At 36.1% G+C, this 15,869-nt stretch overlaps 1 protein-coding gene across 4 annotated transcripts; it reads left to right on the plus strand.

Moving 5' to 3' along the window:
- Positions 1 to 844: 844 nt before the first annotated feature.
- On the plus strand, positions 845 to 13,979 carry LOC144444470 (uncharacterized). 4 transcript variants are annotated; one of them, XR_013481842.1, is made up of 16 exons: positions 845 to 1,315; positions 3,881 to 3,942; positions 4,509 to 4,595; positions 5,132 to 5,236; positions 5,615 to 5,743; positions 6,203 to 6,302; positions 6,972 to 7,096; positions 7,618 to 7,831; positions 8,488 to 8,616; positions 8,860 to 9,052; positions 9,454 to 9,572; positions 10,186 to 10,311; positions 10,611 to 11,015; positions 11,842 to 11,982; positions 12,238 to 13,504; positions 13,876 to 13,902. XR_013481842.1 is itself a non-coding variant. In XM_078133894.1 (15 exons), the coding sequence occupies exons 1-15, from the start codon at positions 1,237 to 1,239 to the stop codon at positions 13,877 to 13,879; spliced, it is 2,031 nt and encodes a 676-aa protein (XP_077990020.1). In that variant the 5' UTR covers positions 845 to 1,236; the 3' UTR covers positions 13,880 to 13,979. The 4 variants fall into 4 exon arrangements, 3 of the variants coding, with proteins under 3 accessions (XP_077990020.1, XP_077990019.1, XP_077990021.1); XM_078133894.1 differs by lacking the exon at positions 12,238 to 13,504 and having other exon boundaries at positions 13,863 to 13,979; XM_078133893.1 differs by lacking the exon at positions 13,876 to 13,902 and having other exon boundaries at positions 12,238 to 13,654.
- Positions 13,980 to 15,869: the final 1,890 nt, after the last annotated feature.

Genomic DNA, 15,869 nt, shown 5'->3' on the forward strand with positions numbered 1-15,869 from the left:
GCTCAGAATATTTCTATCAGAATACAATAAAATGACGATAATATCGTTAATATTGACGTATTAAACCAACACTATATGAAAGGGGTAAAATTACACTTGTTTCTGTGATCACGCAGTTTCACTAAATGCGAAGGAAGACATACCCCTTCCTTCGCATTTAGTGAAACTGTGCGATCACAGAAACAAGTGAAATTTTACCCCTTTCATATAGTGTTGGTTTAATACGTCAATATTAACGATATTATCGTCATTTTATTGTATTCTGGTAGAAATATTCTGAGCCATAACTCGGGAAACAAATGCCTGTGGTTTGGTCGGTCAAGCTGTCGTTGTTTGGCCACGTTTTTTTTCTAACACCACCCATCAACAGTTGAAATGCATTCTGCACTGGTACTGGTCTCGACTCTTACTGAACATCACCAGTTAAATTAAAGGTGATAAACTTTCCAAACTCGATGACCGCAGACATTGTCACTGATAATGGTATCGTTTGAAACTGGCCGGTGATTGACGTACTCACGCTACTTTCCACGGGAAAGTCAGCATACGCTGGCTCCAGTACAAATATATCTCCAGTATTCAGAACACCCCTGCTCAAGTCATGGAACAGCCTTAGTAAGGTCACATTTGGCGATGCGTCGACAAGGCCAAACGTAATCTGAACTGAGATTAACATGTCAATAGGTACGTGATGAATTAGGTCTGACAGCCATTTTGGGTAATACTTGTACCCTGCAATATTAAACATTCCCTAACACCCGTGCGCGATGTGTGTGCATTCATCTTGATGAGTGATGAACTGTGGGTAGAATGTTATGAGAAAGGGGTATGAAGCCCGCCACCAGTGGCCATTTTCAATTTTTGAACAAGCTCAAAAGCTAGCTTGCCGCCAGATCGGGAAAAAAAAGGAGTGACGCGCTGGTGTTGAAGTGACGCGCGCGCTGACCAGAAACATTTCTTTTTTTTTTTTGGCCTTAACTGTTCATAGATTTATACTTAACGTTTTTGTCATCTGTACTGGGAACAATGGCCGTCAACAGTACAGAGCTACATACATACAGAGGTCATTCATGTTGGTTAGATACAATGCTCGAGGGTAAAGAAGTGATAAAAGGTAAACAAGGAAGTGAATGACGAACAATATGATTTCAACTACTCAGTCAGTTTCTCAGTAGCAGCCACGTTATGGCTTAAAGACTGCAATCGGGTTGTTAGTGACTGTTAAACCTAAGCGCAATGTATGGTTTAGTAGGAACTCGACGTTCTCTCATCACTATAGGAACATTTCTTCTACTGTCGCTGTCTGTCAAATTAGGTAAGTACTATACTAAACGGTACATTTTTCATTTAAGTTATCTTTGAACAGAATTCGGAGTTTGTTTGTTTGTTTTCTTTTGGGGACACTCATTACTGAGAGAAAAATACAATGTTGTGAAAGTCTACTATCATGTGAAAACTAACTATTTAGTGTAGAACGTAATTAGGGTCTAGTTAACCCGAAACAAATGACAGACAACGACAATACTAAAGTTGGCATAGAAGATATAAAATGGTCTGACTGTTTCAAGATTGTAGCATCCCGAACAAGAATGTAATATGAAAATGGTGCCTTTACAATCTTGGGCAATCACTTATTTGATCAAGTTATGTCAGGCCAGAATATGGTGGAACGCAATGGAAATAGTACGCACTGGCGGAGTTTCGATGTTAGATAAGAACAGACCACTTGACAAAAAAGACATTTGTCGAAAGCAAGCAGATAAGGTCAAAGGTCAATAACATATGCAAGACAGCCTTACATTTACAAGGTACGTCTGCTCCGGTTAACTTTTATCTTGGTAAAAACCTTTGTATAATCTTTCTTTTGTAAAATGCAGCATTTTTAAAATTCAAAACGCGTGTTTCAGTTGAGTTTTCTACTATCTTATAATATTTTTAAAATTCAAAATCCACCTTTCAAAGTTTCGTTTCCTGGTTTAGTTAACGTATGAAACGTTAGTTTGGAAAATCCCGACTACATAACCAGCAAAGGGAGGCAGTGCTTTTGTAAATGCAAATGAGTTTGATCTAATTGTTTTGTCACGTGTACGTTAGCCATGAATTGCATCAGTGACATAAACACATTGACGAATCAAAACAAGTTACAAGTGAATGATTCAAAGACGGAAGCTCTCTTCATTCACTTCACATTCGATACAGTGCCAGACCATGTCACAGATGGGTTAGCTTCTGTACCTTTTGTTACTACAGCACGGAACATCGGCATAATAGTTGACAGCCAGCACTTGCTGAACCCCCGTATCCAGAATACATGCAAATCTATCTACAGTCATCTGATATATCAGGAAATGCGTTACCAATGAAATCAGCAATGAAGTAATTCATGCCATTTTGTCAACTAAATTGTACTAATACTATGGTCTTTCAGACAATGCTATCAATCTTTTACAACAAGTACGAAATACCACTGCAAGAATAACCACCCTCTCAAGCCAGTTCACCTATATTTCTCATATCCTTCAAACTCTATGCTGGTTACTAGTTCACCTCCAGGATACAGTAAAATCCTTCTTCTGACATACACATCTCTCAATGACAACTCTCAAGGATACATCCGTGACCTCCTGCAAAGTTACACACCAGCTCGTTCCCCAGCTAACGAGAGTTTCCTACTTACAACACAATTCAAGACCGAGACATACACTATCCATGCACTTTCAAGCTGTGCACCTAGCCTGTGGAATTTTTCACCATTCGACAAACAGCAATAATCAAATCTGAACACTTTCAAGAACAAACTCAAGACACATGTGTTCAAACAAGCATTTTGTGTGGATTGACCCTTATCAGCACCATTGAACAGTACTTTGGTTCTGGAGTCTGACGTGTTATAAATTCTTTTGACTGACTGACTGACTGACTGACTGACTGACTGACTGACTGACCTACTGACTGACTGACTGACTGACTGACCTACTGACTGACTGACTGACTGACTGACTGACTGTCTGTCTGTCTGACTGACTGACTGACTGACTGACTGACTGAGTGACTGAGTGAGTGACTGAGTGACTGACTGATTGATTGATTGGCAAAAATGACCTTCGGAAGAAATACACAATATTCGTTGTAGGTTGAATAGTGTATAAACCATACGCGTAATAAGATCTATAATGTAATAACAACCATTATCTAGGGTTGGTAGTTATTACATTAAATATATAGTGTTTAAATTGGAGAGAGAGAGAGAGAGAGAGAGAGAGAGAGAGAGAGAGAGAGAGAGAGAGAGAGAGAGAGAGAGAGAGAGAGAGAGAGAGAGAGAGAGAGAGAGAGAGAGAGAGAGAGAGAGAGAGAGAGAGAGAGAGAGAGAGAGAGAAACGATACGTATAAAGAGAACCAATCGTGAAACTTGGAGAAGTCACCGGCAGTGGAGGAAGTAAGGTCGTTTTCGTACTCAGTAAAATGTGGAGTGACGTTTTTCATCATTTTACTTCAATGTCAAACCATTACGGGGATATACATTGTTGAAATCTTCTACATCATATATTGTTTTCGTAATGAAATTTCCCCTGATCGAAATCGTGTATACATCACATGGAATGGTCATCAATCATGTACCTTTATGTCGAAACCTCCGTCTACTACGTAAACTATGCACGAAGTGACACTGTAGATACGAGGTATCTATAAAGTTGATATACGTTATAACTTCGTATTTGTCTGATACTGAGCACTACAAATATAAAACAGTTTCGCTCTGTATGACCCATAATTATGAATTTGTCATTTTTGTTCATTGTGCAGACTTTGAAATTTTACATCAAAGTTATTGCTAGACCACGTGAGTGGACTTTTTATTGTTAGAAGTTGTTTTCCATAGGAGACCTAACCGAAATAAAAAATCCTGGATCAAATGTGACATCATTGTTGGCTATTCCTGAGGTAAGGCGCCAATTTATGTTGTGTTCATTGTAAGGTCACATCACACCATTTTGGTACGGATAAAGTATATATGTAAACAAGAATGAGTTAAAGGCTACATGCAAAACAATCTCACATACCACACAACAAACCACAGCATGACCACAGGGGGCAGGAGATATATACATGAGAATTAGCATAATTTGACTATTTGCATGTCTATTAAAGATGATACCATAAATGCATTGTATTCCCAATGCATGTCTTTAGCAGTTACCAGCAAATTCTTAAGTGTGCACATCTTCATTCAACTTACACGTTGTAATAAATCTCTGTAAATCTTCGCATAAATAACTCCTGCTCCCCGTGGCATGACACACTAAATCCAACAGGTTATCTTATTTTTGTTGTATTACAACTTCATAAATCTAATTTCAAGTAAAGCATGGAAATATACAAATGACCATACGATTAAACAATATCGAATTATTATATCCTGACACTGCATCATAAACTTAAATAACTAAAATATTACATTCTCATAATACTGCACGGTAGGATACATGTATATAATTTCACACATACAGAATTCCACCATTGGAACGACGGTACTACAGTTCATGGATATATACAACACATCTTATGCAAATTTCAGCATTGTTTCTGGAAATACTGTAAGTTTAAATATTAAATTATTTGTTTTCCAATTCTAAAAGAAATAGTCGACAACTAACCTTTGTGAAAGACATAATGCCACAAACGAATACAAACAGACTGGCATTGTTAACGTGATCCATGTGAGTGGGGTTAGTTTCCATAAAAACATGTTCTTGTCCTTCCAGTGCTCTAAATTTGAAGTATGTATTTTGCCATTAGACATAAACCACCTCAAATCATCAATTCTCTCACCCTCCGATTTCTTTGAACGAGCATCTCTTCCAGACACTCGTTGTATGATTGTGTTTTCACTATGTCCCCACCTGGCTAATATCACTTGTAGCATTGGACAAATCATCGCCAAACTATTATATAAATGCATTTTTCGTTACATTACATGGGCTGTCTCTAGTTTTTGTTTGTGTGAATCCATGAGTCGTCCAAAATATCTTTGTCAATAAGTTTCATGTTTGGAGATAAACAGTTAGGAGAACCATTGTGTTAAGGGAAATAAAAAAACCTGGTTTATTACATATTATTTTAATATTTCCAGAATAAACGTTTTGCAGTGAATCCTACAACTCAGAGTGTCTATCTAGCTGGCTACCTCGATTTTGACGTTGACAGACAATATGTGCTGAGTATAACTTGGACGAGTGTAAGTCTTGACAAATCCATGACATTCCCTCTGCTGCAAACAATATTGTGAATATTAAAATTATCTTGTTGTATTTTGACTGAATACATTCATCGAATACATTGTACTCATTTTCAGGCTCATAATTCTGACCACCATGTTGAATTTGGCTTATTTTCAAGAGGCCAGAGGTCATATTTCATGAACAGGTAAAGCTCTGTAGAAAGGCAGACACGATCGGTCGCCATTTTGAATTTGGCTTATTATCAAGAGGTCAAAGTTCATGCTGGAAAGGTGTTTCATAAATCATGTAAATTACTGTAGAAAGTCGAATGATTCATTTGTATACATTGAATTGGGAGAATTCATACGTGTTATTATACTTTTGTACATTTATAGGAACAATCAAATAGCAGCACGGCCTATGCAGAGGTACGGATAACTGTGCAAGATGTTGAAGACTGGCCTCCAGTCTACAACGATACATGTGCATTTGAGAAAACGGCTGTTGACGTCAGTGACGATAATGTAGGTTGTGCTAAGTGTACTTATTGATATGGTTTATTTTACAATGCTGTTGGACATGGCATATTTTTGAATTAACACCTTTAGAAGTAATGACATAAATAGCAACAGAGTTCCATGATTTACAGTAAGTCATCGTAGTCATTTGATGTAAGACGAAACAGGTGTGACATCATGTAGTAGGGGACACGTGCACTGGTGTGTACACGAACAGTATTTAGGAAGGGACAGTAGCACTCTTGTGTACATGAACATCGGGTAGGAAGGGGCAAATGCACTATTGTGCACATGATCACCATAGGAAGGGACGCGTGCACTTGTTTGCATGACCACCAAGTACGAAGGGACACGTGCAGTGTTGTGAACATGAACATCGGACACCGTGTCATATGAAGACTTTACATAGGGAGAGACAGTGTTGTACGACTGAGTATCACTGTTATTGATGTTTCTATATTTCAGCACTTCCCATTTGTTCCCTGGTTTAACATAGGACTAATTGGCAAGAACACATTATTACATGTGGCGCCACACTCGGATGTCAAATTGTTGGATTCTTTTTGTGAGTACGATTTATCTTCTTGACGTGTTTGTAATATTATGGGAACAGTGTTCAAGTTGATACGAATTGTCACTGTTATAAAAGTCCCACTACAATATATATCAAAATAGCGATGAGACACCTTGGCCTTGAACGTAGGTGAAGCAATTACAAAGGTGAATCGTTTGACGTTTAAACATTATGATAATGGTAATATACTAGTATAAACTACTTTCTTGGCTAAATCAATTTATGTATTAACGAATCTTAATGTGTGCTTTATTAGGACTTGTTGAATTACAAAAAGTTATACATACAAAGTGTTTCTCATATACATGTATATATATATAATATATATATATATATATATATATATATATATATATATATATATATATATATATATATATAATTCTACCCCTGGTGAGTGAGGACTACGCACCTCACGAAACAGTTCTGTAGGGTCTATAGCATGTAATTTTGTTCGAATTTTCAAAACCTATATATAATTCGCTCTACTACCCGTATTGAGCACTTTTATGTGGTTTTATCTACATCCAGTCAATTATATATATATATATATATATATATATATATATATATATATATATATATATATATATATATATATTCAGAATGATAAAGTTAAGTGTAGATAACCAATCTGAAAACAACAATTATTTTCCCCAGGTAACATGGAAATCTTTACTTTAGAGAACCCGGAAATGAAAAACTTATTTCGGCATATTGATGTTGTCTGTCAAAAAAGTAATGGTAATACTGTCGCCGGCAGAGAAATTATCACTATTTATGAGGTAAATCAAAGTGTGGTGTTTTCTCTTGATTTCCATGATGTTTAAAGTGATGGAATAAAACATACGAATGGGGACTTTGGACATTTTGCTAGTTTATGGGTGTCATTTTAGCCTTGACAATTCTATCATGACAATGGTGACGACGACGTTGTTGTTGTTGTTGTTGTTGTTGTTGTTTATGATGATGATGATGATGATTGGGGTGGTGGTGGGTATAAGCATTATGATGATGATGATGATGAGGATGATTCGTATTTTGCTATTTCCTCCCATTTTTGTACAAATAGTTCAGCACTCCATTTTATACAGCTAGGGCATATCTAAATAAAGTTCCATTTGAAAAGATGATGATGATTATGGTGGTGCTGATGATGATAATAATGACGATGACGACGACGATGGCGGTGATGGTGGTGGAGGTGATGATGTCTTGTAACAATTTACAACCAATAAGCAACTAAATCCAAAGATGATTGGTGGAAAAAACATAAATCATGTAACTCCTGAATTGTTTCTTGTAGGATATCGATACCATCCCTCAGTACGCAATGCATATGAAGACCAATGATGACACGGATAGATTACTATGGCGCATTGGTGTTACAGTTATCGATGAAGAGTTTCATTGTTTTGTGAATGCAACAGGCTACAAATCAACCTACTTGGGCAGAAAGTCGAGCATTTTTCTCAGAGATCCTTTGTATGTGAATATTTCAGCAGGGCTCTACTGGATTGGTAAGTTGAGTATGACCTAAAATTTGAAAACTTGAAATATAGTCAGTACATTTTTGAATATATTCAAATGAATAATATGTTGGATGTAGTGTGTTCCGAATCAGAAGATATTGTTGAGCCTGTTAATGAAATACAATGAGTGAATCACAGTAAGTTGGTTTGATAATGATGCCTGAAATAAATATTGTCATCTTGAAAATAAAATATTCGGAATTCACCTGAGACTTTGTTTTATGATCGTTTTACTTATGTCCAACAATTCGATATTGGTTCCATTACAAAGCATGACAAATTAGTTGTCCGAATTCAACATAATATTTCACGGTCAAGAAAAAACCTAATGATCATATCACAAACTCATATAAGAAGGAAAAGTTTGTAATATTACTGTGTTAGTTGGGTGTCATGGCGACAGGGACGTCATGCGTGTCAAGATGATGTTAAAGGCTGTAATGGATCACCTGGGAGGAAGTGTAAAGGAAGTTGTGACGCTATAGAGCCATGCCAGGGGTAATAATTGTAAAGTACTTTGAGCACAGAGTGGGAAAGTGCTCTATAAAAAACCCACATCGTTATTATTAACATTATCATTAGACACTATTACAGTAATTTTGCCGAGAAAAAATCTCAAGTATATGATCTGACCATTGTATCAGGTTGTCCTGATGGTAAATATGGTGGGAGATGTCAGTATGATTGTATCTGCCAAAATGGTGCTACATGTCATGTCTTTAATGGTGCATGTAAATGTTCACCAGGATGGAGAGGTGTAGCATGTGATATAGGTAGGTGATGAAGATATTTATCAGAATGTATGTATGTATGTATGTATGTGGGGGAGTATGTATGTATGTATGTATGTATGTATGTATGTATGTATGTATGTATGTATGTATGCATTTATTTATCTATTTATTTATTTATTTGCGTGCGTTCGTGTGCGTGTATATACTTAAATATATAATCTAATTAAATTGGTGACAACTCTCCTACAGTTTCATGTGGTAAATAAAGTATTCCTTTGCTAGGTATACCTAGCGTAGAGATAGATTCTCACCCAACGATTCTGGCAGAAGTTGGCCAATTCGTAAGCCTTGATTGTAACTTGCACAATCTGGATGAGTCGAACCTATTCAACGCCACGTGGTTTCGAGATGAACAAACTCTCGGAAGTGGAAAACAAACAGGAATACATACCTATAAATACAACTTTAGCAGAGGGTGAGTAACAATACGTTATATTCAACTTGCAATACCCACTTACCAGCCGTTTATGCATTCATAAGGCCATGACAATTACCTAATCGCAAAGCTAAAAAAAACCCAGAACTTTAAACTCTGCCGACAGTGTCATCGACTAATGTGCGCATGATGAATGTTGAGAAAGGATCATAATGAAAGTATGGTATACATATATAGTGCATAATAATCCTTGCACAACAACCAGGTCAGAAACGTGCTTCCAAATAGTAACTCAAGTATACGTAGCTACATTGTAAATGCCCTTCTCTGTCTGATAGTTGGCGTGATTGTAGGTAAATACGCCAGCCTCAAGTGCACACATGTACACCATTTTTACGTTATTTTCAAAAATGATATTTGTTTTGTTTAATTTGAAACAGGAGATATTTGATACATTTGTACATTTACATAAAGGACCAACATGCAGGGAAATACCAATGTGTGGCCACGGATGTTAATGGTCAACAATACAGAGATGAGATTATGATTGTTGTTGTTGGTAAGGTGTTCATGTAAAGCACACAGTAATTTGACCCCGCGGAAACTCCCCCCCCACTTATTTATACTTGAAACCATTCTTTCATTACAATTAGATATAAAATCTTTGTTTGTTTTAGGCTCCGAGATTGTGTTATTTTTGATGTCGTAAACGTCGAAGAAACATTTCCATTTTCATATGAATGTTTTGTTGGAGACGAACATTTGTTTTAGTGCCGTCTGTTTGTATCCAATGGATACATTGCAATGTAATTGTTAACGTTTTGTTTGAGGGATTAGAATCTTAGGTTTCAAAACGTATCTTTTGAATATTGTTATGACTGATTGTATAAGTAATGGAAGCAACTAAGAAGACAATATTTCGTCGATGCTCACTTTGTACCCCATTTGACAAATGTGTTGTACCCCATTTGACAAATGTGTTGATAGACGCACACAGGATTCTGTAGACATGGCTTGCATAATAATGGTCAATTTGCATATATTATGGTTATTATCAATAATAAGGCGATATCTTAAGGTTAATAACTCCAAAGTTTCCGCAACTTTGAACATGGATCGACGTAATATTTTACAATTCACTTTACCTTCCCTTACCAATAATTCATTTTCAGGATGTCCTGAAGGATACTGGGGGGACGACTGTGACAAAGTATGTGATTGCCAAAATAATGGGAACTGTAGTCGAACACTTGGATGTGTTTGTCAAGCTGGCTGGAACGGAACAAAATGTTCAGAAGGTGACATATTTACGTAACTATTATCACTGTTTTATCATGAAACAGTAGTTGTGCCTTTCGGGTTCTATATATATTTTCACTTTGTTAATTCTTTTGAACGGTATCAGACAATTATTGTATATGTGTTTACACTCGTCTTATTTTTGAAAACTGTGAACATGAATAATGATAAATTTCGCTTTGTATTTTAGGAAAATGTGTATTCACCGTTCAGTATCATCGAAATCGTATAATCATCGTTTCATTGGAAGGAGTTGTATTATATTATCTTTTTGATCATTTGATTTTCGTCGTTACAGATGTTGGAAGACCACAGTTTAAGTTCTGTCCAGACAACATATCGACAACAATTGAAGATGACAGAACACAAGTTGAAGTTACATGGGGTCTACCACAAGCAACTGACAATTCAGGATTCTTTAACTTGACCTCTAACTTTGCTTCAGGTGATACTTTTCCTATTGGCTCACACACAGTCATATATAAAGCCACGGACAATTATGGTAATGAGGGGAGATGTGAATTTATCGTGATTGTGGAAGCTGGATTTGCGATAGGAAAAGCAGTAGTAGTTTCTCTTTTAGTAGTCTTGTCCTCTGTTGTTTTTGGCATCGGACTTCTACTCATGCTATTTTTGAATCGACATAAAATATTGTTGAGGTACACTGAAAACCGTGGCAGAAAAAATGAAGGTAAATTAAAAGGTAAGTTAATAAAATATTTATTCCATATGAATATTGTATATCATTGATATGAATTAGAAAGTTAAACAGTACTTCAGTCCCTTTGTAATGCTTACATTTGGCCTATTGGTCAACTGTTCTCTAGACTAAAGCAAATAGGAACAAGATCTGCAATGGTTGTATTTTATATGCAACTACTTGAGTGTTCAAGTCCATATAAAAGCCTAAATACTGTGAACATAACGGCGGGATCAATAGTTCAATGTAGGATAAACGAAATTCCTTTAGTGGGGGGGGGGGGGGGGGAGGGGGTTGCGCCACTTTAGTTCTCCTCCTACAAGAACGATTTTACTTTTAATGGATGATTTGTGCACCTAAATACACACATTGCTTCAAAATCTCGTCAAAATGAGAATGTGAAAATGTTTCGCTACAGTAAATACATGACATTGTCACTTCATCCTGCCTTTGTATTCATAGCACTACATACTACTACATACTGATTTCAAATAGATTGGGCTGTCTGAAACATTTTCAATTTTGGCTAGTTTAGTTAGAAAGGGGTTGGGGATGGGGTCTGAGGCCTAACTAAAAGAATTTAGTTTTTTATCCTACACTGAACTATTGATCTTGCTCCTAAATCCTTTTTAGAAATGAACGTAATGTGGTGAGATTGTATAAGGGTGATGCCGTTGACGACTTCAACGAATGGTAATCTTCACTATAGGAAGGTAAGAAGTGCGCCAGAAGAACCCTTAATACATGAAATACACTAATGTATAAATACATAATGTCAGACACTTGGGACTGTCATCATTCAAACTGTACAAAGTGTTCTGTTTTTTAGAAAAGAGATGGCATGGGTTTGTTGCTTTCAAAACTAACACTGAGGATGAGAATTTTGTCTATGATGAACTTCTACCCAATCTGGAGAATGAAAACAAGTATCGCGTGATAACTCACCAACGAGATTTCATTGCTGGTAAACGTAAGTCAATATCAATGTATGTTCCTCTCTATTCCAATATTGCGTGCAACAATTACAGAACATGATATGATTACCTCATCGTATGTATGTATGTATGTATGTATGTATGTATGTATGTATGTATGTATGTATGTATGTGTGTGTGTATGTATGTATGTATGTATGTATGTATGTATGTATGTATGTATGTATGTATGAGTGATTACCTATATTTATTGTTGAAGTTTTTGTCTAAGTGTAATCTCCCTTTCACAGAAATTATCACTAATATCTTGGCAGCCATCACCAATAGTTCTCGTACCATCTTGGTCCTTTCCCCGGCTTTTGTCAGAAGTCGTTGGTGTATTTATGAACTGGACCAAGCATACTACCAAATGATTGACTTTAAACATCAACTCATACCAATCATGTTTGAAGATATCACTCAAATGCAAGAGTTGCCACTTATCCTAAGAACGATTATTAGTAACATAGTGTACATTGAGTGGCCTAGAAATGGCTCTGCCGAGCAAAAGAGGAAGTTTTGGAAGAGGTTAAATGATGCTATGCCAAAGAAATTGATATTGGAACAAAAACAAAGAGTGTATAAAAAATGCAATGTAAAGTATGATCCTCTTGCTGTGGATGAAGACCAAGTGTAAATATTCTTGGTGTGATTAGATTGTTTGGTGCAAGAACTTCGACAACTCACTGATTCTTTATGCGACTCAACCAATTTTTTAAATCTTTATTCTCCATGTCACATATGCCACAACTATAATCAGATAAATCCCTCAAGATATAGGAAATACGTTCTTTTCTATAGAAATTGTTTTAAAGTTTATCCTAAATATAGACTGTGCATGGAGTAGGGTAGTCATGGTTTTAAGAACGTAATAATGTACAGTCAAATGAAACTAAAGTTGATGAACCATGAAAATGTGAACTAGTGCACCCTACGCACAAGTGGGTGTAAACAGATTTCTGTATATATTTACTTATGTTCTTCAATGCGTAGTTGCGAGTCTTAGAAACAAACAGTCAAGCAAACAAATAAACAAACGAACAAACATACACAAGCAAACACAGAAACAAACACAGAAACAAACAAACAAACAAACAAGCAAACAAACAAACAAACAAACAAACAATTAAAAGCCGTTTGTCAATTTCCAAATTCCAATACATATAATTTTCAATTTCAACTCCTGGCTCAACCCTGTCGAGACGGTAAGAGTGTTTGAGGGACTTTTTCAGTTTAGTTTTCAAATTTTTATCACGTAGCTTAAACTCGATGTTGAAACAATACAACAAACAATAGTGGAACAAAAATTGCTATATCAGGCTTGGAAAGCACCGAATGAGTCATCACCAGCTGTGATTGCCATACATAAAGCGCCCTCTATTATCCCGGGCCAGACGAATATTGAAGAGGTAGAGATATAACAAAGGCTATGTATCAGCAGTCATACACACGAGGCTGAATACTTTATTCGGTGCAGTTGAACACATTCACTAGAAACTGGCCACCATGTTTAAAATGGTAATATGATTTTATTGCACTTATATGTGAAAATAAAAGAAGTGAAGCAAGTCACTAATTTAAGCTCGTATATTGTAATCATAATTGCACGCATGATGATTGAGTGAATGGGATATCAGTTATACCTCCCTTAATTAAAGAATCTTCGGTAAAGAGGGCCCAGTTTAATATTGACTAGGTGAACTATTCATTCACTGACACTGTGCTATTTTGAATGATTACACATTGTAGTGCACCGTCAAACAATCACAATGGCAGGGTTCAGAAAACGGGAAGTGTGTAAATAAATGAAGCAAATCGTCAATAAGAGAACGGTAAGAATAAGAAAAGAGGGAAGTAAACGTCACGTGATTACTAGTATTTTCTTACAGTTAAATGACCAGCCGTGGTGGTGGTAGCAGCGTTATGGCAGTTTACGACAAATAATCCACGAATCTGAATTTGTTTATTAATAATACCATGTATCACAGGGAACTGTTAATTTTATTGTCGTCTATTTTGGGACTGTCACTGTCCATTGATCTTGGTGAGTATATATATAATTTATATGTATCTATATCTATATGTATACATTGGAGCAATAGCTAATGGTGAGCATATGAGGAAATATACAAGGAAAGATTTTGAAATGAAATTTACAACATGAATATCACCTAAAGTAAGTTTTGACACCGATAAAGACAATCATAGTTATAACAAGCAAATGTAATGACACACATCAGTTTATATTTAAGATAAAAACGATTAAATAACATTCAGTGAAAGATCGTAATATCTGCACTAGAACATACACACTAGAAAAAAGGGTGACGTCATAATTAATGTGACGTCACTCACATATCATTAGTTTCTTTAAGAATTCGTATGACTACTGATATTACAGCCTTCACAGTATGACCATGAATTTGATTTAAACTTGATATCACTTTCAGTGTGAAAATCCGCAAGATTTTGTTAAAGGCGAACGCCACTCCCGGAAAGAGACATTTTCATTAATTAGACACAATGAAAACAACAGTAATTTGTTTACGTTTTAAAACATGGGAAATTATACGTTTCGTCTTTGCGGAAGGGTTATTTCCTGAAACGAGACCATATTAACATTACTCGGTCTCTGATTCTGTTGTATTGTACAATGAATCACTTGACTATTCGCACTGAACAGATTTGCTGCTTGAATGCATTCAGAGGGAACATGAGCAACCATAACTCGACTCAAAAACAGCTTGTGCTATGACGTCATACCATTGTAAAGAGAAGGCAACCTCTGACCTTCTGTTCAGAAGAAGATTGATGCTCGGGTAAACATCTCGACGGGTCACTTGATAACACCACGTCACCTGTGGTCCGGTTACATTCATCAATGTATCTTCATGGTTTGACTAGGGTTCAACGGAGAATTTCAAATTGTTTCAATAACTGACAACCATCAGGATTTTACAGCTAAAATAATAAAAATGGATTCTTCGTTCTTTGAAGTTGTATACACGTTTAACACAAGCTTTGTATACTAGGGGGGGGGGGGTTGAAAACATCTACATTTTAATAAGGAGAGTTTTTACTGAAAATAAACTGCGACTGCGGTAGAGATCATTAACATTAGATGATCAATAACAAGACACAGAAGAACCTGTGAACACAACCACCCTATGGCGTAATTATCGTCTGAGGAAACAGTGCCAAATGGTCAAAATAAGCCTATCACATGGTGTGACTTGCAGTACCGGCTCGTGTTGTTTTATTAAAGTCGTCAGAGTAGAGGAACGTATCTTTGTTTCCTACCATATGAATTCAATGTTTCAATAGTTACTTTAATACTGACACAATGAGAAAAAGTCATCTCCAAACCTACTTTCAATTCCATCCTCAGCATATCAATTTACTTTGTATGCTATGTTCAATTAACAGGTAATCTGAGTGCAGTGAAGGAAGTACCATCTAAGGAACCATTCGTGGTTGCTGAGGTATGCAGGGAATTCCTCTTCTGTTCTGGCGTTTTAAATTATGCAATTTATATTGTTAATGATTTCGACGACATCTTCAATGATCAAATTATTCACTAGTGTTATTGTATTTTCTGCGTCTATTGAAAGTACATAATCTAGGTATTCTCTAAAATAACAAACTAAACACACCCCGAAATAACAACACAAACAAAACAAACCAAAACAAAACGACACAAACAAATAGACAAAGAAAAGAAATAATCACCTACGTCTACGACTTTATCATAAAACTATATCATGCATGGGTACAAGTATATCTGCCATCAATTTTGTATCATTTTGATGTTAAATCTTACTAATATTCCGTCAATTATTTCACCTATAGAATGCTACGATTGGGACAAGTGTGTTCAAACTTC

The sequence above is a fragment of the Glandiceps talaboti genome, chromosome 13 (assembly GCF_964340395.1).
Source record: "Glandiceps talaboti chromosome 13, keGlaTala1.1, whole genome shotgun sequence".
In the NCBI taxonomy this organism is placed as follows: domain Eukaryota; kingdom Metazoa; phylum Hemichordata; class Enteropneusta; family Spengelidae; genus Glandiceps; species Glandiceps talaboti.